We start from the raw sequence: 27,397 nt of genomic DNA on the forward strand, positions 1-27,397 counted from the left end.
GGTAATTGCGACTTTTTATCTCACAATTCTTTTTTTCTCAGAATTGCGAAAAATAAACATACAAATTGCGAGTTATAAAGTCAGAATTGTAAGATATAAACACAATTCTGAGAAAAAACGTCAGAATTGTGAGATATAAACGTGCAATTCTGAGCAAAAAAAAGTCAGAATTGCGTGATTGAAAATTGTGAGATAAAGTCGCAATTACCTTTTTTTCTTTTTCTTTTTCTTTTTTTTTAGTGGAGGAAACAAGCTTACATAATTATATTATTAGAGTATATTATAATATTGGAAATATTTGATGTTTCATATACATTTCTGTGGATTCTGGATCGCTACCAATTTCACATTTGTCATAGCTACCCAGCATAATGCAGCTGAAATAGAAAACAAGTAATTAATAAAATGGGATTTCACATTAATGGACAGGATTAGGACTGAGGAAGGAGTTGTGGTATGGTCACTGTAATAAAGGTTTGTTTGTTTTTGCAGGCGGACCATGAGGGAGCGACAGACCCTCCAGTGCCCAGTAAAGAAGACATCCCCACCTTCGATGAGTGGAAGAAGAAAGTGATGGAAGTAGAGGAGAAGAAAAGTAAGAGATGGCATTGGCTCACGTGCATGCTCACAGAGTTGCGTGTTCATCAGAGAAACATTGCATGCGAGGCTGTCCCCGTGTTTCTTCTGCATCAGTACACACTCACACGCACTTCCATTAGGACACACTTCTGCTTGGTTTCACAGAGCAGTCCGTCTCTTTTTATATCTCTTTTCATCACGAATTTCTTTCTTCTTTTTTCTGTTGCTTTTCTTGCTCCTATAATAATATTGTTTTGTAAATGCTTGCTCACATTTGTCGGTTCAGTGGCGGAAACAGCGCGCACAGTGAATGTTGTGTAACCCAGTATGCACATGTAAAGGCTGCCATAATAGATTGCTTCAGTACACCGTGAAACAACAGTAACAAAACTTGATGTTCACTGCAATTTAACTCTTGCTTTTGAATATCAGAGTTTTCCCAGCTTGAGTGTATGCGAATTTAGAAAGTAAATTCAACCATTTAACAGCCACTAGCTTAATTGACCCTTATCATCAGTGTTTAACGGGTGCAGTGCTCCCAATAAAACTAAAGAGCTCTCAAAGAGAACTTGCTCCAGGTCAATAGAAGTTAAGTTCAGCTTATGCGGCCGGCTTAAATTCAATCAGTTTCCTTAATATTGTGGGTCTGGATCGGTGCTATCTATAGCCTGGGCTGCTTGGTCTCAAAAACAAATTTGTTAAATCAAATTTAGCAAACTAAATTATTGCCTCTGCTTTCTGTTAGTGGGGTCCTCAGCTACAAATACATGTTTAGGTTGCTTTCTCAGGTTGGTTTTGCAAGCTGTAATCAGCACAATGTTAATGAGTAGCTTCTTTTCCTAAAGGTCTTCACCCCTTTAGGTCATGACTGCAGTTATTTCTAGTTAAAATGCAACAATTTTGCCATTCAGATTGATTATCTGTTACAGATAGTGAATACATACATACATTCATACATACATACATGCTATGTATGCACACATCAAGATAAGTTGTTCTTTTGTTTTCAGACAGTAATTGACAGGTGAACATACCCACCTGCACTTTGTATGAAACGCACATACTCTCATACTAAGCCAACCTGATCCATGGTGTAAAGCATTTGACAGATGACTTATATGTAACCTGTTTTGTCGGTTTCAGGTCAGTCTCTGCACACTTCATCAAATGGAAGCCCTCATCCAGTCAAAAAGGTTCAAAAGAATTTCAAGAATAACTACGCTTCTGTCGAATGTGGGGCCAAAATCCTCTCGGCCAACAATGAGGCCAAGGTACGGCACAAGAGACAGCAAAAACAGCATATGGGGCAGATAGAAATATGGATGGATTTATATAGGACAATCTTATCATTTAATTGCTCTTATTGTGCCTGCATCTGGAATGTTATTGGTCGGCTCTAGATCAGCAATTGTCTAACGTGTGTTTTGTGTTTTCAGAGCACATCTGCTATCTTGATGGAGAACATGGATCTGTACATGCTGAACCCCTGCAGTACCAAGATCTGGTGAGTCACTGCAGTTGAAGAGAGAAACAGACTGCAGCAACTGCTCGGAGGCAATGAAGAAATGTGTTTTACAGTGTTTTTTTTTTTCCTATTTGTGTAAATGGTAGTTTACATAAAATGCTATTAGTGCTGTTGACATGACCCGTGGTGAGAGACGCTAAACATGTTTTTTTAAACAGCATTTTGCTGATGATTTTATTATTATTTTGGTAATTTTAGGATTATATTAATTTTTATATCTCTCGATTAAGCATAATCTTCTGCAATATTGGGCCATTTTTTATCCTGAAAACATGTTTTCATTTGACATTTCTCTTATCTTACATTGGTAACAAGCCTCCACAAGCATTCATGCTTTGGGTTGCCAGATGTCAAGAGTTTAAATCACTCTTTTCTCTTAAGTGGATACGTTTTCTGCCCAGTGTTTTACTAAATCTTCCCAACCTGGCAACTGCACTGCAAAAAAATTAATTAATATCTATAATTATCTAAATAATTAATACAAACATGCAAGCTATGGTTTCGCGATCTCCATTAAGATAAATTAATGCAGCCAGTCCGTGTTCCTTCATGTTGCCGCTTGTACTGTTTACTGTGACTAAAGCAAACCATTTTAGTGGTGAACTGTAATGTGATCCATGGATTACATGGATCTTGTTTTACCAGTTTTCATAATGTAGATCATGTGTTAATATATATGATAAATATATTAAATCAGTAAACTATATGAGGTTAAATAAAACCCTATGTATTTTCTTGATTTTTGCTTGCATGAAAGTACAATAAATCTGATGAAATGTAAAAATAAAATTTCTCAAATCAGAACAATTTTGTTAAAAAAATGTGAATATATAATCTTTGAGCAAAAGAATTGATTTATCAGTTAAACTATTATCATGCATATTAGTATTAGAGAACTCTGTAACACTTTAGTTTCGGGTCCAATTCTCACTATTAAGCAGTTGCTTATTAGCATGCATATTGCTTGGATATTGGCTGTTAATCAACTACCTTCAGCAAAAGAGGTGATTAGAAAAACTTTGAACAAGAATTGGTGATTAGACATTGAAATTAAAATGTACATTAAATCTAAAATACACATAAAATATATAAAAATTTTCTTTTGTGCACTCAGATTTTCCCCTTTGTTACCTCTTTCAATCTCACAATGCAGGTTTGTTATTGAGCTCTGTGAGCCAATCCAGGTGAAGCAGCTGGACATTGCAAACTTTGAGCTGTTCTCATCTACGCCGAAAGATTTCCTTGTGTCCATAAGCGACAGGTAACATCACTGACTCAGACATATGTATTATTCCAACTCCTAACCAGGCACAATCTGATACGTGGAGTTATCTCTAAAGTGGATGTGAGTTTTTGTCCTGGCAAACTGCAGCACATTTTATTGATTGCAGTGAAATCTAATTTGTTCAAAATCCTGTCACATTAAATATGTTGTGGTTGGTTGTGATTGTGATGCATTGCATTTTCACGTTAAGTGTGGACAGACAAATTGCTTGTTGCTGAATTCTAATCACAGTGAGATGTTAGGGAGACTGTATTACATAAACACCATTTTTTTCAACCATCTTTTCTTGACTTTAGGTATCCGACCAATAAGTGGATCAAGCTGGGCACCTTTCATGCCCGTGATGAACGCACAGTACAGAGCTTCCCTCTGGACGAGCAACTCTATGCCAAATACGTCAAGGTAAAAGGGGTTTCAGTTGTTACGATATGTTTGAGTCATTCTTCCCAAATCTACTTGATTGCGAAATTTCCTTAAGAGCGGAAATTCTAAATACTGTAACATTTGAACCCTGAACACGGAGATTGTTCTATCACCTATTGTTCTATCACCTATCTAAATAACCTGGAATTGCTCTAGCAAAGTGTGTTTTTAAGGTGACTGAATAAGAAACAGGAAAGGGGGGACAGTTTAGTCATTTGAGGGAAGCCGTGCCCTTCCCTCAGGCATGAGAGTCTTATGACTTTACTTTTCAGATCAAATCTGAGTTATATGATGCTGAATACACATTCATGACTTGTTGTAGATTTGCATTTAAGGTTGGTGTCTATACCAGTGTTTCTCAACCTTTTTTGGCCATAGCACAGTTTTGATAAGTAAAAAATCCCACGGCACATGTTTTTAAAATTAAACACTGTCATCAAAGTTGGTATTGTGGCTTTATGTGTGTCAAACATGTGCATGTGCCATTATATAATAACATTCAATGAAAATCAAGCTCAGATGAAGTTGCAAGGTTTTTGACCAGCAAATGACAGAAATATTTTGTCTGTCACTGGAACAGCCACATTTGAGGCAGCAAGTGCATCGCATTACATTTTCATCAATGTGCGTGTTATAAAGTTTATTGTAGCTATATGGGCACTCAGTTTTTCTTGTTGTTGAATACATTTTGACAAAATCTCATGATACAATAGGTGAAGCAAGATATTTAAAGGGGACCTATTATGCCCCTTTTCACAAGATGTAATATAAGTCTCTGGTGTCCCCAGGATGTGTCTGTGAAGTTTCAGCTCTAAATACCTCACAGATCATTTCTTATAGCTTTTCAAATTTGACCCTCTTTGGGTGTGAGCAAAAACATGCCGTTTTTGTGTACGTGTCCCTTTAAATGCAAATGAGCTGCTGCTCCCAGCCCACTTTCCTAAAAGAGGGCGGAGCTTTAACAGCTTGCGCTTTGGTTTGCTCAACAACAACAAAGATGGAGAATCTCACGCAGCCAAAATTTTGGTGCTGCTACCAAAATTTTGGTAAACAAAACCGGGACCACTGATTCATGCCTAATTTTTATCCTTTTTTTTTAAATCCAGAGTTTCTTACTGTGCATCTTGCTTACTGCTGCGCTTTGCTGTTTATATTTGATCTTAATCTGATTTATGCATTTTCGGATGATCGTAATTATCTGGTGTAACATGTCAACAAGTGCCAGTGATCTAAGGGTGGAATCCCATGATGCTTTGCCATTATTGAACTGCCCTAAACCTGTTCTGTCATGCTCTGCTTCACTCCTGTGTAGTTTATTATTTGAATGTTTTCCTTTTTGTTTTTGTTTACTTGTTGTCCTCTGCTCTTTTTCCCACTTTGTGATCCTAATTGCAGCCTTTCTCTCAGCCAGCCCTTTCTCCTGCCGTTGGTACCGCTGCTCAAGTCATGAAAGCAGAACAAACAAGAACAGTTCAAAATGCTTGACTTGCTACAGCATGAATCAAGTCTTTTATACTGATCTTTCTCTCTGTTTTTCTTTGTTTCCGCTCTCTCCTGTCTTCTCCTCCTGCATCAGATGTTCATCAAATACATCAAGGTTAGCGCTCTTTTCTCTTAGATCCTGTCAGTGCTGCTTTGGGTGGCAGGACTCACATAGAGTAATGCATGACAGTGAAAGTTTCTTGAAAGCACAAATACACATCTTTTCTCACACTTACAAGGGAAACAACATGCTTTGCAAATATTCCAGCACTTCATTCTTACTATGTTTTATTGGACATTATTGGGACATTGCTAAATTGTACTAACATTGCTAAATGTTAGATACAGTAAGAACATTGGTTTTGTTGCATGACCATGTTTCAGCGTGCTTGTCTTTTTATGTTTTTGTAGGTTGAGCTGCTGTCCCATTTTGGCTCTGAACACTTCTGTCCACTCAGCCTGATCAGGTGTGTTGAATTAATGTGACCTGACTTATAATTCCATTACTCTACAACTTTATATAACATGACAAAGGCCTGAAATATACTTTACACAAGAAAGTGAATACCCTGCAAACATAACCTTGATTTCATTGCGTCCAGAGTGTATATTAGCATTCAGTGCTGTTCTCACGCTCGCCACTCACTCAGGGAATAACATTGCAAAGCAAAGAGACAATGACAATGCACCAGACAAGACACAGCAGGTTACATTTGATATGAAACAAAGCTTTCAAATTCTGTCTGTAAACCTATGCCGACGCAGGAGAATACATCAGTATGTTTTTAAATATGCAAATTGTTCATCGCAATTTCAAAAAAATAAGTTTAAACCCTTTAACTCTGAGTTTGCATGTTTTGATGTCCACATGTTCTTGTTCAAGCATGTGTATCATAAAGAATTCACCCTGTAATTAATGATAGAAATTTCATTTTTAGGTGAACTAACCCTTTAAACAAGGATTTGATGCTGTAAAGTGTAACAACAATCACCAGGCCATTGGCGCCCTCTGCAGGCATTTGTTATAATACGTAATGTACATAAGTTACATTATGTATATTAAGTGTTGTTCAATAAAACATGATTACTTGCTTTTGATATTTAATTTTAACCAGCTTTTATTACCTCATTATTATGTATTTTAAGTAATTTTAAAGGCTATTGTTCACTTTAGGTCTAGGTTTACCTCAAAAATATCAGATTACTCGATTAATCGTCAAAATAATCGACCAATCACTCTATTACCAAAATAATCGTTGGTGACAGTCTTAGGTTAGTTAAAACATATCAAAATGCACCTGCATTGTTTTGCATTGTGACTTTCATTCGAATAAGACTTTATCCAGTCATATATTTATCCAGTCATAAGATTTCTTAAAAACAGTGTTAAAATATCATCTCGTTCTCGTGAACCCAATATCTTGTATATACTTGAGTATATGTAAGTGTGTTTCTGATGTAATGCAAGCTTTGAGGGGAATTTTTTGGTATGTGTCATGATGTGATGCATTTTATTCTTTGTTTTGATAAAAAAAATATTAAAACCCGTGCATCAAATAATTAAACAAAAGAGACAAAAAAATATTTTCCTGGAATTTTAAGAAAGCGACTTGATAACATTCAACCATTTCTTTAACTAAAGCATACTGTGCAGAAGCATTATGTTGTAACGAGAAACAGGTAGGTTCTGATTTTATGATCCTGCACTCACATTGGCCTTTAAATTTCATTGACTCTGAGAAAGGACACAAGGCTTTAAAAGGGTTTTAAAAGGCAAAGTTCTTGAGTTGAGTAGATCTCTATTCTGCCTTGGGCTCCTCGTGTCCGTTTGCATTGGCAGGAGATTTAATCTAGGTTGGAGGCCCATAAAGGGGCTGGTCTGAGAGACATACTCTCCCACTGAAAAAGACTGTATATACTGTGAGAGGCAAGCAAAATACTACGGTCAGACAGAGCGGAAAAAATAAAAATTCTTTCTAAATGACCACTTTCTGTACTTATACTAAACTTTTTGTTAGAGTTCTGACCTTAACTGTTCCAAATTTGAGAATCACAAGAAGCTACTTTCTGATAAAGGAGTTATTTTACAAGCCACATGATACAAATTGTCATCATGTGGTACCTCTTTTGGGTGCATACAAATCTACAGCGTAACATTTATTCCAAATTCCTACTTCCCTATTTTCTCTGAGACTGCTCATTTCACTGGAAATCTGTCTTTATTTTTCTTCCACTGCAATTACCTCCTCTGTGCGTAGAATAGAACAGGCTATAAACCATGTCTTTAAAGACCCCCACTAACCTGGGCAAAGGGCAGAGTGATTATAGTTGTTTTGAAGAAGGCAGAGATAAGTTGTAATGATGACCACAGTGGGCTTTATGTTAATATTTCTTGTTCTGAGGCCTGACTCTCTTATCTATTCCAAGGCTGATTTCAAGATAACACAGGAACACTGTCATTTTAAAAAAAAAATTAGGTGTTCACGACTCCCCTCCTATGCTTTTTTTTTTTTTTATCATTAGTGTAGAGTGGGGAAAATGCTCCCCCCTAAGGACTGTGTAATGTTTTCTGTGAAACGTGTTATATGTGTCTAGAATAGTTATCCTAGTTTTCAGTGATAATGACATAAATTATTGACCTTATGCGCCAGAAAAACAAGCGTTCCGCCATCTGAAGAATTTTGTCTTTGAACTTCCGTATTTGCAGTTGCCCAGTATATTTATATGGCATCACTGTCAAAGAATGATTAGCCGATGAAGTGGATGTACTTATTGTAGAGTTATCAAAAGTTATCATGAGCATTGTAATGTTTAAAGCAGATGTCTTAACAAATGTCTGAAAAGGGGCGGGGCTACATAAGGTCTATAAATCAACTGTGAAAAATGTAGATTTTTAACAAAAATTAAATTTGTGCCCCCACTCTGACAAAGCAATTTGCTTTATACATTTACAGCTAAATCAGAGGACAAACCATTTTAGCTTAAAAATTAAAAAGACAAGCCAACATATCAGTAGATAAATATGAATATTTATTAATGAACTATGCTGAAAATCATGTGAAAATCAGCCTATTTGAAAAATATTATTTGTTGATGCTAACTTGATGTTAAATTGAGATAATTTTTAAATATAAAGTTCAAATATTTTTTTTATTCAACTACATAGTTAGATTACATTTGATGGAAAAAACAAAGGATGCGATGTTTAGAACATGGTAACTTTTGTAATTATGATAGTGGGAAGTGATGCCCCATGGGGGCATTTTACCCCACAGACTAGGTTTGAAAAAAATAAAAAATAAAAATTGTCATTCTGAAAATATAATTGTTTTCCTTAAATAATGTGCACCCTAACTACGGGACTTCATATTCTCATATAATATAGCTGTGATATTCTTCCCAGCAAGCTTTAAAACATTTTCCTATCACATACTGTACTGTGAAATACGTTTTCTCTGATACGTCGCCAGTGTAAACTTTACCGTGAATACTTCTGAATGACTTTTGTCAACGTAGTCCATAGCAACAACAAAACATATCTTGACTCCAATATAGATTATTTTGGGAAAAACTGTAGGGGGGTGTTTTACTCCAAGGGGCGTTTTCCCCCACTCTACTCTATATCCTATTCTTTCTTGTTAGACTTCCAAGTGTCTGATCTTTGTGTTATGTGTATCTTTGTGTATATCAGGGTGTTTGGTACCAGTATGGTGGAGGAGTATGATGAGATAGCTGACTCTCAGTACACCTCCGAGAGAACCGAATATCTGGATGAAGACTATGGTGAGATCATCTTTCTGAAAACACAATACAATTTCAATACAATATCAATTTGCGAATTTTGATGGGTTACGATATGTACAGCACCAGAACAAGCAGTGCAACATGATGCATAAACATTAATACACTGAATAATAATTTCATTCTGTAATGTAATAGTAAGATGCACTACTGTATGGCAGAATTTCATTTAAAATAGGCAGAAGACTATATCTTTTTGTTTTCTCTTTCCTAGTTGCTCTGTGTGTCCATTGGCTAATGCTCTTGTTTTAATTCCAGACTTCTTTTTTTACAGATTACCCACCCGGATACCTGCCGTCAGAGGACAAGACATCAAAGAATCTGCTGGGCTCTGCCACAAGTATGTCCTGTTCCTCCATATTCTCCTAGTGCTTTTGATTTTATGAATATATGAATATATATATATATATATATATAATATATATATATATATATATATATATATGTGCCCAAAGATTATGATTTAAATGAGTGGTTCTCAGCTGGTTTGGCCATGGGCAGTTGAAGAGCACTGTATAACATCTGACAGGATAAGAAAGTTTGTTTTTCTGAGGTCAAGGACTTTTTATTTAGTAACAAGATACGAAAATAATGTTTGAATAATGACAGCATCTCATCTCACAGCAAATACGGACAACTCCTTTTTCTCAGGAACTTAATTTGCATCTGAAAGAAGAGTCCACAGCTTTCATGCACGTCTTTCAGACGACGTCTCGTTTATTTGACTACACACTCTGCAAACCCATTCAAAATGGTATTGCGACCCACTTTTGGATCACGACTAGTGTTGATTGGCCATGGTGTTCATGCACTCAACAGATATGTCTGTGATTGGCTACAATGATCAGCGCTTCAAAAACATGTTGTAAATAGATGTTTGTTACGCTCTTCACTAAGTGCTTACACTGATACACACGGAAGCGTTTGAAAGCAGCCGTCTATCAGCAGATCCATCTATCAGCTGATATATTAGGGATCCGCTGAAGTCTTTCAGGGATCCCTAGGGATCTTTGCTGAAGTGTAGGAAAAAAATCAGTTTGTGTGTTTTCTTTTTAGATGCCATCCTGAACATGGTAAACAACATTGCAGCAAATGTGCTAGGAGGAAAACCAGAGCTGGAGGACGGAGCTGAAATGGAAGGTACGGACCTAATCTCTGCCTTGCGCTTGGATATTGAAATTGCCCTATTCTGAGTTTGTCTTGAGAAATTGCTGCACTTATTTGCTCCTCTTTGCTTGGCAGCTGTTTGTGACTGGTAAGGGCTGTCACCATGCCAACAGTGCTGAAACTGTGAGGCCTGGCAGTGAAAGCACGTCTTTGATGGCTTCTATAGCTGCGCTTGCCAGCATCAAACTCTCCCAGGGTGTTTGTGTGTGTGTGTGTGTGTGTGTGTGTGTGTGTGGGGGTGTGTGTGTGTGGGTGTGTATGTGTGCGTGCCCAGAGAGAGCTGCTACAAAATGCTGTTCAAACACGCATTTGGCTTTCCTAAATGCAGAAGTGAAGTTTAAAAACACCCTGCTGCTCTGTATTATGAGTATAAACTGTCTGACTGTGAGGCTAAAAGAGAAAAGACAGTTTAACAAGAGATTTTTACAGTGTCCCTTGAGAGATTGCAGTTGAATGGGTGGCTGAAAGTTTATATTAAGTTTTTAAAAGGAAAGCACAATATGGGCTTTTTTTTTTTTTTTTTTTTAAACTGTTAGATTATGGTGGACAGATGATTAAAGGCCAATACCATATCTAGACAGTAGGGTGGTCATTAGCCAATATAATGTATTTAATGTGTATATATATATATATATATATATATCTGTAGCCATTTGAAATTAGATGCACCACTGCATTTTAATTATGATTCAAAGATGCTACATACATGTAGCATAAGCAGTTTTGATTTAAATAAGATTTAATAATAGGATTTAAAGTAAAAACAGAATGGTCTGACTTTAGATTTGTGAAATTATGCTACATAAAACACACCTGCATAAAAAAACAGCAGACAGACTTGTTCTTGAAAATGCAATGCAATTTATTTGGGTACTGCTGTGCACAAATCAGCGCTACATGCAATACTTTAAACAGAAATAAGAGGAAAAGAAAATGGCACAGAAACATTTCTGAAGACAATCATTCATTCATATAAACATTCATGCATCATGAACAGTGAGTTTGCTGTGTCTGGTTCGGTATTTTCTCTGTTGGCACGTCCGTGTTCTCCTCTTTGCGTCAATCTTCAGCGTGTCCTGTCTCTGGCCTGTTAACGTCCTGTTTACAGACTTCTTAATATTTTCATGACATTTTGGGAAATGATTGCAATGCAGTTTGTGTGCAAGTCTGGAACAGGGATCAGTCAAAATAAAACTCAAAATTGATTGCTGATCATGTGTTTGGAACAAAAACCGTCCGGTTCCAATTTATATCCGACCAGTTTCTAGAAAACAGGTCGCACCACAAGAATTATTTGCACTCGCATAAGTACTCCTAAATATATATTGATGTTGCACAGACTAAATTTCGGGAGCATATTTCGAGCCTCCTTTGTTTTTCTTGCCTGCATTGCATCACAAAAAAAAAAAAAAATCCTAATATGATTAGTGTCCACCCACTAATTAAAGCAGAACTAAGTAACTTTTTTACCTTCATAAATAGTCCTTACGATAGTTAATTGACTTGTAGTGGTGTGTTTGAGGTGAGCACTAACCCCCTCTGGCACGTCTACGCCAAAAAACAGCACTTGCAAGTTGAGCTGCGCTGACCCGACATAATCTCGCCTCATGTTCACGCGAGAGTGAAAAAATGCTTTACGGTAATTCAAAATTCATATATTATGACTTTATAAGACAATTTCGAAATATTATAAACTTACCAGAAAGCAACTTTTTTTTAAACACATTTTCTAGATAATCTTCCTCATTCTTCATAAGCATTTTGTAACTGTGACAAAAATTCAGAAAATGACTGCCATTCCAAAGCTGTTTCTGCTGTGTTTTTTTTTTTTTTTTTAGATGTCCTTGTTGTTCTGCTAAGCTTTTTATAATTTCATCACCTGTTTTTAGTTAAGGGTATATTTGTATTTGTGCGTTTAATCTTGGGTACTTTTCTCTGAACAATAGTCCTTTTTGTGTTCCTCAGTGTGGAGACCAATGTTCACATTCTCCTTTTCCTTTTCTCACTGTCAAAATCTGTTCTTTCTCTCATCTCGCTCAGGAAACGTTTCCTCTGGGACAGAAAACGTCACCCAGGCGTCAACAGAAACCACACTCACGCCAGATCCCACCCCCACTGAACAGCCCGCTACGTAAGTCTCATTCATACACACAAACACTCACTCACACACACCCTGATCATCCAGCACATTAAAACCCCACATGCTTACTCAATACTGAGCCCCAAGCTAGCGTATTCCAGCACAGACTGGTTTGAACTGTTTGCTCACATACCAAGTCAACCACTGGGTCCTTTTTCTGATACAGTACAAGCTTATAAAACTCTAATAAACTGTATGTGCCTCATAACCAGGCCCAGACTTAATCTGCTGAATTATGAAGAATGCATTTAAACATGTAAAATGTGGTAAATGGAGCTTGGAATACTACATTCTTGTTGGTAGCTGAAAGCATAATCAAATTGGCCAAAATATTTAGTTCACAGGAAAATTTAAAGTTCTGTCATTTTTTACTCACCCCTGCACCATTTCAAACCCGACTTACGTTTTTGCTGAAAGTCTTGCTCTATTTGGCACGTTCAGGAGAGAAATAGCAATGTTTGATTAGGGTTTAAAACATTTATCAAAAGTAATGGTTATTTTGAGTCAAATCTCTTCAGTGATTTAGTTGATCTGGTTTATCCACCGTATTATTCAATAAGGTGTTTTCTGTGAATGTGAATCAGACTTTTTGATTTATTAGCCACTGTAGGGAAATAATGAATAAAGAATATCAAAGTGCAGTAAACTGTAAAACTATTTTCACTACAAACAAGCTTGTTTATAATTAAGACAATACTTTAAAATAATCTGGTAAGAAATACCAGGTTGCAATATTAAGCAGCATAACGAGCTATTTTGTACAGTAAAAAATAACGGGAAGCGAATGACACTGAAAACCAGACGCGTTAAAATTATAAATGGCCACTCCTGCTCTTACCTGAAAAATAAGGTGGATAAAACTGGTCTAAATGATTAATTCACAAATCTGACTGTTCTGGTCCTAACTGGTTGCAACAGCTAACAACTCACTTGAGTAAACATCATTAGTTCATTATCAGTATTTTACTATTATTTATAGTAATTATATTTTCAGTAAATGTGAACTAATTTTGGTCTGTTTCTCAGATGTTTATCATAAGACTTCAGAATAAAGTGCACGAGGTGTATAGACCTCCTATATTTATTGATCTTTTGCCAGTTTTACTGTACTTTTTTTATATACTATTTGTTGTGTTTAATAATATTAAATATTCTCTTTTTATTTTAAGTTTTAGTAATTTTGTAAAATTAAACCAGCAATTCAAGTAATAACATTCTGGGTCTTCTTACCTCCAGGCTAGATATTCTTGAGTTGGATCCCACTCTAGTGAAGGAGGACTCAGAGGATCCTGTTACCGAGGCTCCTTCAGAACCTCCCCCTGAGGAGAGCCGCATCGTCATCCTCATCGAGGAGGAAGAAGAGGCCACCCAGCCAACAGTGACCCTGCTAGAGGAGGAGCAAGAGGAGGAGAAAAGACTAGAGGAGATGTGGGAGAGGGAGAGCGCCACACACTGCGGACACCTTTCGACTTTGTCCTGCTTGGCATCTTTGCACGAACACTTCTACTGCTACTGTTCGGCAGCTTTAGCACTACAGCGTCAGCGCAAAGACCGCCGCCTCAAAGCACAGCACACACACACTGACACAGACACTCAAACGGCTCCTCAGCAGTCCCTCTCGGCCACCACCCCAACTCAAGAGCCCCCTGCACCCTCTGAGAAACTTCCTGAAGAAGAGCAGCCCTCTCAGGCACAACCCGAAAGGATTTCCCCCACTGAAACGGTGGCTGCTCCGCCTCAGTCCTCTAGTGGGGAGTTTGCAGCGAGCGAGCAGGAGCTCCCACCTGAGACCATCCTCTTGGAGCCCAGCCGCACCTCCACCCTTCCCTCACATAGCTTCTCCGACACCCCCACCCAAAACATCCCAGAGTCCCTACCCGTGGGAGAGCCCGTAGACCAACATCCGCAGTACCTGGTGGACATCCCAGAGACCCGCGCCCCAGTGAGCATCTGCAGCAGCGTTCTGTCTCCCACCTCCTCTATGCTCTCCTCCACCACCACTGAAACTAACAGCCCAGAGATGGACCCCCCCAAACTGGAGCTCCCTGTCCCCACCAAAGAGCAAACAGTTCAGCCGTTGCTTACCCACACCCGCCCCGCTGACATCCCGCCTCCTACCGAACTTCCCATCCCAATTCCAGAGGCCTCAGATAACGGCAGGGCCACAGGGGTTGAAGACCCTCACCACAGTGCTGTGACCTCCCAGCCAGAGCTTTCCGAAGCCCCTCTGCCTCAAGAGGAGACGGTAGACGACATTCTGCTCCCGCACCGCACCGCCGGAGAGTTCTACGCAGAGCAGCAGCATTCGGCGGAAATGGGACATGGGAATGGCAATGGGAATCAGGTGCACGGATCCAACCAGAAGGAATCGGTGTTCATGAGATTGAATAACAGAATTAAAGCACTGGAGATGAACATGTCCCTCAGCAGCAGATACCTGGAGGAGCTTAGTCAGAGGTACAGACACTCACTGCCAAACTTAAAATGACCATAGTGGGACACATTTTCTTATTCATCTGTTTTGCTGTCACTCAGGTATCGCAAACAGATGGAGGAGATGCAGCGGGCTTTCAACAAGACCATCATCAAACTGCAGAACACCTCCAGAATCGCAGAGGAGCAGGTTACTATCAGTCACACCTAACATTGGCAACTGGAATATTCAGGGACTCAAAATTATTTTGACATATCCTATTTCAATAGAAAAGTACCATTCAAACATTCGGGGTCGGTATAATTTTTAAATGCTTTTAAAAGAAGTCTCTTGTGCTCACCAAGGCTGCATTTGATCAAAAATACAGTAAAAACTGTAGTAATGTGAAATTTTATTACAATTTAAAGTGACTGTTTTCTATAATAAATATATTTTAAAATGCAATTTATTCCTCTGATGCAAAGCTGAATTTTCAGCATCTTTACTACATTATTCAGTATCATGATGCATCAGAATTCAATCAAAAATGCTGATTTGCTTCTCAAGAAGCACTTCTGATTATCATTGTTATAAAAACTATTAATTTATTTTTAAATTAAAAAACAAACAAAAAAACACATTATCTGACCCCAAACTTTTGAACGTGTGTATGTTAACATGGGAAAGAAAGATTTTATGAAGATGCACAAAAAGACAAAATATGATTATGCTTTTATTTATTGGATGTTTTTCACTTGTATTATCTGTTATTTATCCAACTAATGGCAATTGAAAAAAGGCTGATTAATAACAACATACCGTTTCAAATTAAAACAAAACAGAACTTTGTGGCTCAGAAAAAGGAAGCCATTTGTTTCACAATGCCACTCAGTTTAATATTTTGCACCTAGATAAATGCCACTGATACTTTTTCTTAAAGGGTTGGTTCACCCAAAACTGAAAATTTTGTCATGAATTACTCACCCTCATGTGCTTCCAAACCCGCAAGACCTTCGTTCATTTTTGGAAGATATTTTTGATGAAATCTGAGAGCTCTATTACTTGTCCATAGACAGCAATTTAATTACCACTTTTAAGGCCCAGAATACAAAGACATCATTAAAATAGTCAACGTGACTGCAGTAGTGACTGCAGTGGTGCAACCTTAATTTTATGAAGCAACGAGAATAGTTTTTGTGCGCAAAAACAAATATATTTAACTATTTCTTCTCTACCCTGTCATTCTCCTACGCTGTTGATGCAGTAAATGCAGTTCAGCGCTTCTGTGTTCTTCGTCAGAACACCGATTCATTGTCCAACTCCTGCCTCAGCATCACACGCTTGTGTCGTGCTGCTCACGTGAACAGCATCAGCCAATATTCGTCAGCCAATATTCGGACATAAACACGGAAGCGCTGCACTGTTTACTACATCAACAGCGTAGAAGAATGACAAGGAAGAGAAGAAATTGTTGAATCAAGTCAATATTTTTGTTTTGTTTTTGCGCACAAATGAAGGTCGCTCCAAACCCGTAAGACATGAGGGTGAGTACTTAATGACAGACATTTTATTTTTGGGTGAACTAACCCTTTAAGTGTGGCTTACTTGTTCAGATACCATTGTAGCATGTACAGTGTTTTTTACATTTATAACATGTGGATAACTGTTTGCATCTGTGTATGTTTAGGACCAGAAACAGACAGAGTCTATACAGATGTTGCAAAGCCAGCTGGAGAATGCCACCAAGATCATGCTGAACCTGTCTGCCACTGTTGCACAGTTACAGCGAGAGGTCTACAAACCTTACATAATTCCATCCCCTCTAGTGCTTAATATCACGACCCACCCAGTAATGTATATTAATATTTAAAGCCCGTTGTACACTGTGTGTTGCAGGTTTCTGACAGACAGAGTTATTTGGTGCTGTCTCTGATCCTGTGTCTGACGCTGGGTTTGCTGCTCTGTATGCAGTGCTGCAGGAGCTCTCCCAATCACAACACCAGCCCAGCCATTCCCATGAGCAACCACTACCCCAGCCCTAAGAGGTATAAACACGCACCAAATATGTCAGAATGCAATGCAAGAACACAATGCATTCTCAGTGTTGCTGCAAGTGTTTCTCTAAAGGCCTTCACTGTGGTCTCCTGCGATCAACTACTGTTATGGCAGAACAACAGTTTGAAAGAGCCGACTCAAACTGATATTAATTAGTTTTAAGAAGATTTATACATTTTTGACAAATTTTGTGGAGCAATCTGAGCAAACTAGTTAAAGTGTAATGTAAATGTAAACTGTTGACAAGTTTTTAGCTGGCAACATGAATAGTAGCGTATCCGGTTTAATAGCATAAAAGTTTAAAGGCCACCCTTTGTCACAGTGACGCATCAACGTACTTTACCATTTAAAAGTTTGGTCAGTATATATGTATGTATGTATATATATACAGCTATGGAAAAAATTAAGATTAAATTTTTTCCATAGCTGTACATATATATATATATATATATATATATATATATATATATATATATATATATATATTAGGGATGTAAAGATACATGTATTAGTCCAGAACCGTCATTGTTCGGTGCATACAGTCAGACGACAAATACAGTTGGTCACAGGTGATCCACACTCCAATTCAGAAGGGGGCACGTGCAGTAATGCAACACTGTTTACTAACCACCACAACAGAAAAAAGTGCAGAAGAAGAACAGATGATCTATGCATACATGTTTACATATAATTTCTCAAGCAGTTTTTCAGAGGCAGAAAGACATCAGTAAAACAGCTTGAGAATAATATTTCACGTAGCATAACATTCACCTCAGGCAAGTCATTTAGTGTCAACAGCATGTTGGATCACTAGAGAAATGAACTCTAGAGGGAGCATATTTACTTTACCTGTTATTAATGTCTTAATTATTTAAAATGTTTAAATAAATTTGTCATGAAAACAAGTTATGACAGTAACTGTAAATGATTATATTTCAAAAAATAATTAGAGTAGAAAAATAATTGAAAAATAATTTTATAATTAGATTTAGAAGTTGCAATGCAAAACCTGCCTTATGTGCAATTTAATTTTTTTTTTAATTTGAGTATTGATTATTATTTCTAAAAATAAATAGCAACTTAATTTAATAGTTTGGGCTCTGTAACCTTTAATATTGTGCAAGAAAGGGCTGAGATATATTTTTTTATCCTTAAGAAAATTTCAGTTATAATTGAGTTTTTTTTTTTTTTTTTTCAGTAAGGATTCATTAAATAGATCATTTCTAATGTTACAAAAGATTTATATTTCAAATAAATGCTGTTCTTTTGAACTTTTTCTTGATTCCTGAAAAATCTTGAAAAACTGTATCCGGTTTCCACAGAAATATTAAGCAGCACAAATGTTTTCAACATTGATAATAATCAGAAATGTTTCTTCAGCAGCAAATCAACATTAGAATGATTTCTGAAGGATCATGTGACAACGAAGACTGGAGTAATGATACTGAAAATTCAGCTTTGTCATCAGAGGAATACGTTACATTTTTGCAGTGCATTAGCCAAAGGTTCATGTCTATATTTGAGTACATTTGTGAATAATTTCTCTCTTTCTCATTCTCAGGTGTTTTTCCTCATATGATGATATGAGTCTGAAACGGAGAGTTTCTTGCCCTCTCGTTCGTTCGAAGTCATTTCAGCTGCCTACATCAGAAGGTAAGAGTCACCTTTGACACTGAGGGGAGTTCTGATGCCAGAGCTCTCTTTATCTCTGTCCTATTTTCTCTCTACTCCTCCCCTTCTCTCATGTAACGCACATTGTTTCACTCAGCTGTGGTTCTGTCTCTTCTCAATTCCACCATATTCATTTCTCACAGCTTGAGAAACCAAGATGATGCCGACTAACATCACGCCTTCCCACTTAACGTGGCTTACTTTGTGTGCCCTCATTTTGGCTGCCGCTCTCAGAAGAATCACGCCTTTTGTATTAAATACCATACCGATCACTTTACAGCTTGAACTAGTTTTGAGTCCAGCTGTCACTATTTCCACAGTGTCTGGCGATGGTTCAATATCAGTGTGACCTAAACTGGAGCATAGTGTGATTTGTAATTGAATGTCAGCACGGTCATGCCTCGTGTTTGGTCCTGCCAGAGTCAGCTGATCCGATACCTCCCTTAAGCAATAAACATTTTGTTTTACAAGCAAAAAACTAGGTTTTGATTTAAATTTTTAATTTAGTGTGATTTTATTTATTTATTTTTTTTTTTTTTAAACGACAAAAAATGAACAAATTGGAGAAGTCAAGTATTAAATAAATAATTGATGAATAAAATATTGATGAATACAAACATAGACATTTGAAATGTAATATGTAGTTATATTTATTGAATATTATAATATTTAATTTAATTCATGTTATATATAAATTCACAATGTGCAAATTTTTCCAAATTGTAATTAATTTGATTTAAAATCTGTAATTTTACAGCTTTATTAAGAACATTTAAGTGAAACTAATATGAAAAACTGGGCAAACACAGCCAGATAAACTGAACCGTCCTTTAAATGCCAGATCCTTCCTATTCTTCTTGTTCTTTTTTGTCCCTGCTATTTTTCCTCTCACGTTGCTGCAGCGTGTGTGTGTGTTGGAGCATGTGAGCTCATCCTTGGTTTGTGTTCATAAGGCAGAGGTTGGATATTTTTAGCACATGATGCTTTTGGCTGGCACACGTTGGACATTTGCAAGTAGTAACAACAGAAAAATGTGGTACATTTAGTGGATTGAGTGTCGCATATACAGATATGCAAATAAAAAAAACCCCTTGACTTTCAAATGTGTCCAAATGACAGCATTATGCAAACAATTAATGCTGCAGCCATGGTTACCACAAGCAGACTTTGTTGGTGATGAAACAAGTGAAATAGGATTTGACAGGGCGATTTTCAATTGAACAACAGTTTCAGCCATAAAGAACAGTTGAGCTACTACTTGCAAGTGCCGTCATGCTTGTGTTATTGTTTGCCATACCATTCCGTTAACCTGCCCCCTCTCTCCCCTGTTTAGTAGGTCCTGATGACTTGTACATTGTAGAACCTCTAAGGTTTTCTCCAGAGAAAAAGGTATGGAGTTCGTTTCGGCCGCTGTGTGTTCATGACAGTAGTGGGAATGAAGCTGGGCTTCAAAACCACTCACAGCTCTTGCGTTCTTGTTTTCTCCAGTTTTACTGTTGCATTTTGAGTCTGTAAGAACCATATTAATTACATAACATGTTTCATAAGAACTCCTACGGTAAATGTGAAGAGCAGTGAGTGTTTTGGAATGCAGCTCTTTCCAGTGAGTCTCTCTGATAGGCCGTGATGTTAACCGTTTCTCTGCTGACTGAGAATTAGTGATTCAGATTACATTTAACTAATCTGATTCCATTGACAACAACTCTATACTAGACAAAAATACCAAATAAAAAGGAAACCAAATCTGTGCATGATAATCAGTCTGATTATCACATGCAATATGTTTGTTCAGACCAGTGCAAAAAATATACTTTATTTCAGTTAATAAAGCAATAAAACAATCACTATGGCCATTTGATGATAAACATGAGGTTAATGAACACAAGGAATCATTTGTGGAGAACATTTATTTCAATTAACGAAAATGTTTTTATGGTTTTCTTTAGCAATAATTATCCTCTTCATTGTCACTATGGAAAATAATTAATGAGTGCCACCAAGTTGTAGTTTTATGAAATGGCATAAAACCAAAAGTGTGAATCTCATTGGTTGTCCAGTTTTTGTTGCAATGTGATGGAAAGGTCATTAGAACACATTGCTGTAAAATTGCTTTGCATTGACAGCATGCAAAATTTCATGTCTGTCTGAGCATGCATATTAATTATCCGTTCAAAATGAAGATGTTTATTGCACCGAACATTTGTCATGGTGTGAATAGGCATTAAAGGGTTAGTTCACCCAAAAATGAAAATTCTGTCATTAATTACTCATGTTGTTCCAAACCCGTAAGACTTTCGTTCATCCTCAGAAACGCAAATTAAGATATTTTGATGAAATCTGAGAGCTTTGTGTCCCTCCATAGACAGCTACGCAACTGCCACTGACGCTTTAAAAAGTTCACAAAGAGATTGTAAAACGAATCCAGCTGAATTAAGAGGTTTAGTCCAAATTTTCTAAAGTTTGCTTGACGTGTGAGAACCAATGTGGTTCATTTCCCGCGTTACGCAGCACGTTTGAGCTTCCAGAGGAACCAATGAGGTTCATTCTCGTGTTACGCAGCACGTTTGAGCTTCCAGAGGAACCAATGAGGTTCATTCTCGTGTTACGCAGCACGTTTGATCTTCCTCAAGAACCAATGAGGTTCATTCTCATGTGTTACGCAGCACGTTTGAGCTTCTTCAAGAACCTATGAGGTTCATTCTCGTGTTACGCAGCACGTTTGAGCTTCCAGAGGAACCAATGAGGTTCATTCTCGTGTTACGCAGCACGTTTGAGCTTCCGCAGGAACCTATGAGGTTCATTCTCATGTGTTACGCAGCACGTTTGAGCTTCCGCAGGAACCAATGAGGTTCATTCTCGTGTTACGCAGCACGTTTGAGCTTCCAGAGGAACCAATGAGGTTCATTCTCGTGTTACGCAGCACGTTTGAGCTTCCAGAGGAACCAATGAGGTTCATTCTCGTGTTACGCAGCACGTTTGAGCTTCCGCAGGAACCAATGAGGTTCATTCTCGTGTTACGCAGCACGTTTGAGCTTCCAGAGGAACCAATGAGGTTCATTCTCGTGTTACGCAGCACGTTTGAGCTTCCGCAGGAACCTATGAGGTTCATTCTCATGTGTTACGCAGCACGTTTGAGCTTCCTCAAGAACCTATGAGGTTCATTCTCATGTGTTACGCAGCACGTTTGAGCTTCCGCAGGAACCAATGAGGTTCATTCTCGTGTTACGCAGCACGTTTGAGCTTCCTCAAGAACCAATGAGGTTCATTCTCATGTGTTACGCAGCACGTTTGAGCTTCCAGAGGAACCAATGAGGTTCATTCTCATGTGTTACGCAGCACGTTTGAGCTTCCAGAGGAACCAATGAGGTTCATTCTCATGTGTTACGCAGCACGTTTGAGCTTCCGCAGGAACCTATGAGGTTCATTCTCATGTTACGCAGCACGTTTGATCTTCTGTTTATGTTCGCTGATGAGTATTCATGAATATTCATAAAAACCTAAATTCAATCTGTTCATCATATAAAGCGATTGAGTCTCTTTAGAAAATTTGACTAAACCACTCAATTCATATGGATTAGTTTTACAATCTCTTTATGAACTTTTTGAACCGTCAAAATGGTAGTCACGTAGCTGTCTATGGAGGGACAGAAAGCTTTCAGATTTCATCAAAACATGAGGGTGAGTAAATGATGACAGAATTTTCCATTTTGGGTGAACCATCCCTTTAAATTCTCCTCAAGTGAACCCTTGTTTTCTTTGCCCTTGTGTGTATCATATGATCATAGTGATTTTGTTGTGCTTTCTATTCTTAGTGTCTGTTAAAGTGTACATCCATGTTCAAACTCACTCAGCACAAAGACGGTTTCAGCGGCTTTAGGTGTTTAAATATAAACCTCTCTGAATGCATCATTTAGACTTTAAATTATCTCTCAATTTTTGTGTCTTTCAGAAGAAACGCTGCAAGACAAAAGCAGGGGACCGTGTGGAGACGCTCCGGGCCTCCGTCCCCTTAGCGACAGCCGTTAACGGTGGGCCCAAGTGCAACGACGAATCATCTCTTCACTTCCTGCCGTCAACATGCAACGGCTACACGTCCACCTGCTCATCCAGGGACTGTGCGTCAGAGGGAAGCTCTGAGAGCTCCGCTTCTACACTGTCTGAGGAATCTTTCGGCAGCGCCCCCTCGATGAACGGACACGAGCCCATCCTCTGCAACGGCGAGCCTCCGCTGACCCTCCCTCCGGCAAAGAGCAAGATGGATAAGAGGTCCCTGAAACGACGGCGATCCAAGAACGCAGAGATGCAGCCGGAGGGCCAGTGTGTGGGGGAGATGCTGCACGCGCCCCTTCCTGTGACGGTGATGCCGACGCTGGGGGAAATCATTAAGGGAAAGGCAGACCTGGGCGTTGCCACATTTGGAAGGACAGCTGTAACGGGACGAGTTTGAGTTTTTCACATTGGCATCTTTCTTTTTCTTATTCCATCTCACCGTCGTTTTGGGATTTTATTGTCAGCGATGATCCTGACACCATCTTCACTACATCCTGGTTCACAGAACTTTGGTTATGTGCCTTTTTTATCCATTCAGGATTGTTTTCATTATTCCCTTTAAGGTTTTTTTTTTTTATTCTTCTAGGGATATTATGACTGATAAACATTCACAAGTATGAATGAGACTTATGTAGATGTGGCGCTGCATCACCGTGACCATGTGAACTGTCGATGCTGGCAGCCCCATATCATTCAACATCATTCTTTATACTAACATGACCATCAGATTTCCATTTCCTCTTTCACTGTCCATTTAACGCTTTCTCACTCTGTCTTTTCCTTCCTCATTCGAAATGAAATTCTTGTACATGTGAGTGTGCGTGACTCTGCGCCAGTCGTTGTCTGTGGTTGGTTTGTGGGACCAGTGATGTCACATAGCACAGGGCTTCAATCCAGTGAACAGAGCTGAATGAAGAACAGATCCAGTCCTTGTTCATTCTGTTTTCATTTCTTCTTTAGGGCCAAATTAAGGCCTGTTTCTCTCACCATCTAGTGTGACCAACGAGTCCAGGCTGGGCCTGAACGTTCACAGACACACACACACGTATATACACCCATTATACGGAGTCTCATGCTCAGTCTCCAGCTTTTTGAAGTACGTTTACAGCTCATTTTCTTCATGTTCAGTAGAGCCGTCATAAAAGACACATGCAGACATTAGGGTTTTTTTACACACTTTATATGTACACGGGGAGTTTGTAGGGGACATTCTGTTATTTTTAGCGGTAATTATTTATGTATTTATTTATTTAAATGTGACCGGGGCTCTATGAGATCACGGTCATGTGACACATGAAATGCAGTGGCCCCTCCAACCTCCATGTTAGAGTTCGCAAGATTTATTACACATAGACACGAATGGTACGGACAACATCTTCCTGTTCTCCAGAGTTTGCACAAACTGTCTTTTTTCCTTTCTTTTCCTTTTGAGAACGCTGGATTCTATGGAAGCTTGTTTCTGCCACTGAATAAGAAATAAAAAAGGGAATTGCGACTTTTTATCTCACAATTCTGACTTTTTTTCCTCTCAGAATTGCATATGAACTCGCAATTTTGAGTTATCAAGTCATATATAAACTCACAACTGCAAGTTATAAATATAAAGACTCACAATTCTGACTTTTTTTCTCAGAATTGTTTATATCTCGCAATTCTGACTTTATTTAATGCAATTGCAAGTTTATATGCCAATTCAATTCTGAGAGAAAAAGTCACAATTAGTTGCTTTTTTATTTTTCATTCAGTGGTGGAAACAAGCTTCCATAGGACTAGTCGATTTTGACTTCTTAAATCAAACTCTTAAGTTATTTTGGATGTTTTATTTGATTTATTAATTTATTTTCCATTCAAATCAATTCTTAAATCACATTAAGTATCAGATAAATCTGTTCTAATGCTCATAATGTGATCATGGATCTTCTTCGCTGGATCTGTTCGGATGAGCTTTGATTTACTGGAATCATAAGAATGGCCAAGCTCTCGTATTTGCGCACATATTATGCATGTCCAGCAAAGCAACCTTCTTGTCTGTCCTACCTGTCATGTACATGTAAAGATAATCTGTATGTGTGTCTGATCTCACACACTCCGTGTCCCTTTTATCACACTTTCTATGTATGTATGTTTGCTGCTTTCAAAGTTGTTTTACTGCACCCATGAGACCATTTGACATCCCAGTGGAGTTTCTCTGCGTCAGACTTGTGTGCTTTATGTGGTGTCTGAGATTGATTTTTGTTTGTTTGTTTTTTCATGCAGACGATCCCATCATTGACCTTTTATCAAACTGAGGGGTTTAGGAGAATGTGAAATCACATCACGATTTCAATTAAAGGGAAAGATTGGGATGGCATACGATGGACCATCTCTGTGTGATTTCCATGACACATGTTCCACTTTGAAACATTTTACTACCTTTCTCCTTTTTGAATGCTAATCGATATATGCTTGTGGATTTTGTGTTTATGTATGGATGTTTTCTCAACCAGTGCGTATGCTGATGAGTATTTGGAGTGAGTAGAGGCCGTGAGCGTGTGTCTCTCCTGTGCACTTTGGAGAACTCCACATGCCTTTGTTTTTCTACTCCACACCTTGTACAAGTGCTTTTTCAACCCAGGCTTTCCTTAGTATGGCGCCCTCTAGTGGTTAATGCCTGATTTATTTAAACGTCCGCTAGGTGGCGCCCAAATGAAATCTCATAGTCTGTGAGAACGAACTGCACAGTATTTGATTTTTTTTTTTTAGTTTTTCCAATTGTAACTACAGCGGTGTAGTGCCATTAGAAACTGTGAATTTATAAATAAAACACTTTGTCGTCTTTATTCAGTGTTTGGTTTTATTAAGTTGGCTTGAAAAAGCCAACTTACTGTAATCCTATTTAAACTTATTATTATTATTAATGGTGCTTGCCAAAGGCAAAGCATCAGTATTATTATTGCTCATACTTATTATTATAATTATTTTTCTGGACAAAAGTTTGGCGCGCTACTCCTCCCGCAGTTTTTGTCCTAGACCCATGAATGAGGTGTCAAATCGACCGGCTCATTGAGGAGACCTGTGCTATGACTTTTATAAGCGATCGGGTGTACGTTGTTCGTCCGGCGGGCGAAAAAGTAGCGAAAAAAATCCCATAGACTTTGCATTGTGACAAACTTTGACGAGTCATAGCTCTGAGCGAGAATTTCGTAGAAACATGTGGGTTACCATGTTTGAAGAGGCTGACAAGCTCTGTCAGACCATACCTCAAAATGGGGTGTAAGTTGTACCCCTGGGGCACAAGAGCTGCCCAAAGTTGCCCCATAGACATACTATGGTGAAGCCGTGCCCATGAACCAGGAAGTACTGTGTTTTTCCTACTATGGGAAATTACATAGGGATTTTGTATTGAACATAACTCTGGATCACAATGACATAGAGACAAGGGGGTGGGCTCATTTTACTCAGGCAACCAATCAGTCTCTCAGGATCATTGTGAAGCTATCAAGCCACGCCCTAGCAACCATATAGAGCACCATAGCAACAAGTTCCATAGACTTCCATTGAAAAAGATCAAAGGAATATCTTTGGATAGAAGTGTCATAGGAACATGAGGGTGGGCTCATTTGACTCAGGGGCAGCAAACGGCCAATCACAAATCACCTTCAAGACTTCATAGCCACGCCCTAGCAACCATTTAGAGAATCCTAGCAACCCAAAGCATAGAGGGATTTCTTCAAATCTGAATATCATAGAGGCATGGGGGTTGGTTTATATCATTCATACTGGCAAGCAGCCTTTGGTGTATCATCATTGGTAGCTGCCAAGCCACTCCCTAGCAACCAAACAGAGTACCCTAGCAACTGTTTTGCAACACCTATATCTCTGCATCAGAACATCGTACAGACATGGGGGTTGGTTTATATTGTCAATCAGCCTTTGGAGTATCATCATTGGCAGCTGCTAAGCCACTCCCTAGCAACCAAACAGAGTACCCTAGCAACCGTTATGCAACACCTATATCTCTGCATCAGAACATCATAGAGACATGGCGGTTGGCTCTTTTGACTAATGTTAGCAAACTGGACTTCCAACATCTTGCTACACATCTTGCAGTGAATAGCTACATGCTTTAATAGTGATTAGCTTAGGCTTTAAACATGACACAAACTAGTAAAAATGTGTTAGCATCATGCGGTAGCATCTTAATTGTGTTAGCATTATGCGCAGTAGCATCTTAATCATGTTAGCATCATGTCTTGCTCAAACATGCTAATCATGTTAGCATCTTGTTAAAACATCTTTAGCATTATCTTAATCATGTTAGCATGTTCTTACAGCATTATCTTGCTAACATGTTTAGCATCTTGTTTAAAACATGTTAGCAGCATGCTAAGGGTGTTAGCATCATCTTTAGCAACATTCTAATCATGTTAGCATCTTCTTTAAAAACATCCCCAACAGGACGGTAATTATGTTAGCATAGTTTTGCCACTGCAAGCACCATTCACATTTTCTTCAGGAAATGTACATTCTAGTTATTATTATTCTTCTTCTTACTTGAATTTCCAAGACTAACTCCTCCTAGAGCTTTAACTCCACAAACTCCAAACTCGGGTCAGACCTTCAGACTGTTCTGACTTGGTGTGCTATATCTTTTCTAACTGATCCGACTTACGGTTTTCCTAAAAATGACAATTAAAGCTCGGAAAAATCCCATTGACTTTCATTGACGGAATGTTCAAATGAGCCAAGACTTTCAAATTCCAACTGTCAAAATTCAAATTCAAACTACGGAAGCCCATTAGACTCAAAAACTCAATTAGACTCAAG

At 38.3% G+C, this 27,397-nt stretch overlaps 1 protein-coding gene across 3 annotated transcripts in view; it reads left to right on the forward strand.

The window, feature by feature from the left end:
• Positions 1–25,389, forward strand: part of suco (SUN domain containing ossification factor) — a 59,132-nt gene extending 33,743 nt beyond the window's left edge. For 2 of the 3 annotated variants that reach the window (XM_067384811.1, XM_067384813.1), the window contains 18 exons: positions 493–595; positions 1,723–1,850; positions 2,016–2,083; positions 3,258–3,365; positions 3,686–3,791; positions 5,389–5,409; positions 5,706–5,761; positions 8,986–9,077; positions 9,370–9,435; positions 10,152–10,235; positions 12,303–12,393; positions 13,639–14,859; positions 14,938–15,025; positions 16,503–16,607; positions 16,712–16,860; positions 18,432–18,523; positions 19,875–19,930; positions 22,491–25,389. In XM_067384811.1, the coding sequence (XP_067240912.1) occupies positions 493–595; positions 1,723–1,850; positions 2,016–2,083; positions 3,258–3,365; positions 3,686–3,791; positions 5,389–5,409; positions 5,706–5,761; positions 8,986–9,077; positions 9,370–9,435; positions 10,152–10,235; positions 12,303–12,393; positions 13,639–14,859; positions 14,938–15,025; positions 16,503–16,607; positions 16,712–16,860; positions 18,432–18,523; positions 19,875–19,930; positions 22,491–22,988 (3,132 nt within the window). In that variant the 3' untranslated portion in view covers positions 22,989–25,389. The remainder of the gene's footprint in view (positions 1–492; positions 596–1,722; positions 1,851–2,015; positions 2,084–3,257; positions 3,366–3,685; positions 3,792–5,388; positions 5,410–5,705; positions 5,762–8,985; positions 9,078–9,369; positions 9,436–10,151; positions 10,236–12,302; positions 12,394–13,638; positions 14,860–14,937; positions 15,026–16,502; positions 16,608–16,711; positions 16,861–18,431; positions 18,524–19,874; positions 19,931–22,490) is intronic. The other variant, XM_067384812.1, reaches the window with a different exon arrangement.
• The last annotated feature ends 2,008 nt before the right edge of the window (positions 25,390–27,397 follow it).

Source organism: Chanodichthys erythropterus, chromosome 4 (assembly GCF_024489055.1).
Source record: "Chanodichthys erythropterus isolate Z2021 chromosome 4, ASM2448905v1, whole genome shotgun sequence".
In the NCBI taxonomy this organism is placed as follows: Eukaryota; Metazoa; Chordata; class Actinopteri; order Cypriniformes; family Xenocyprididae; genus Chanodichthys; species Chanodichthys erythropterus.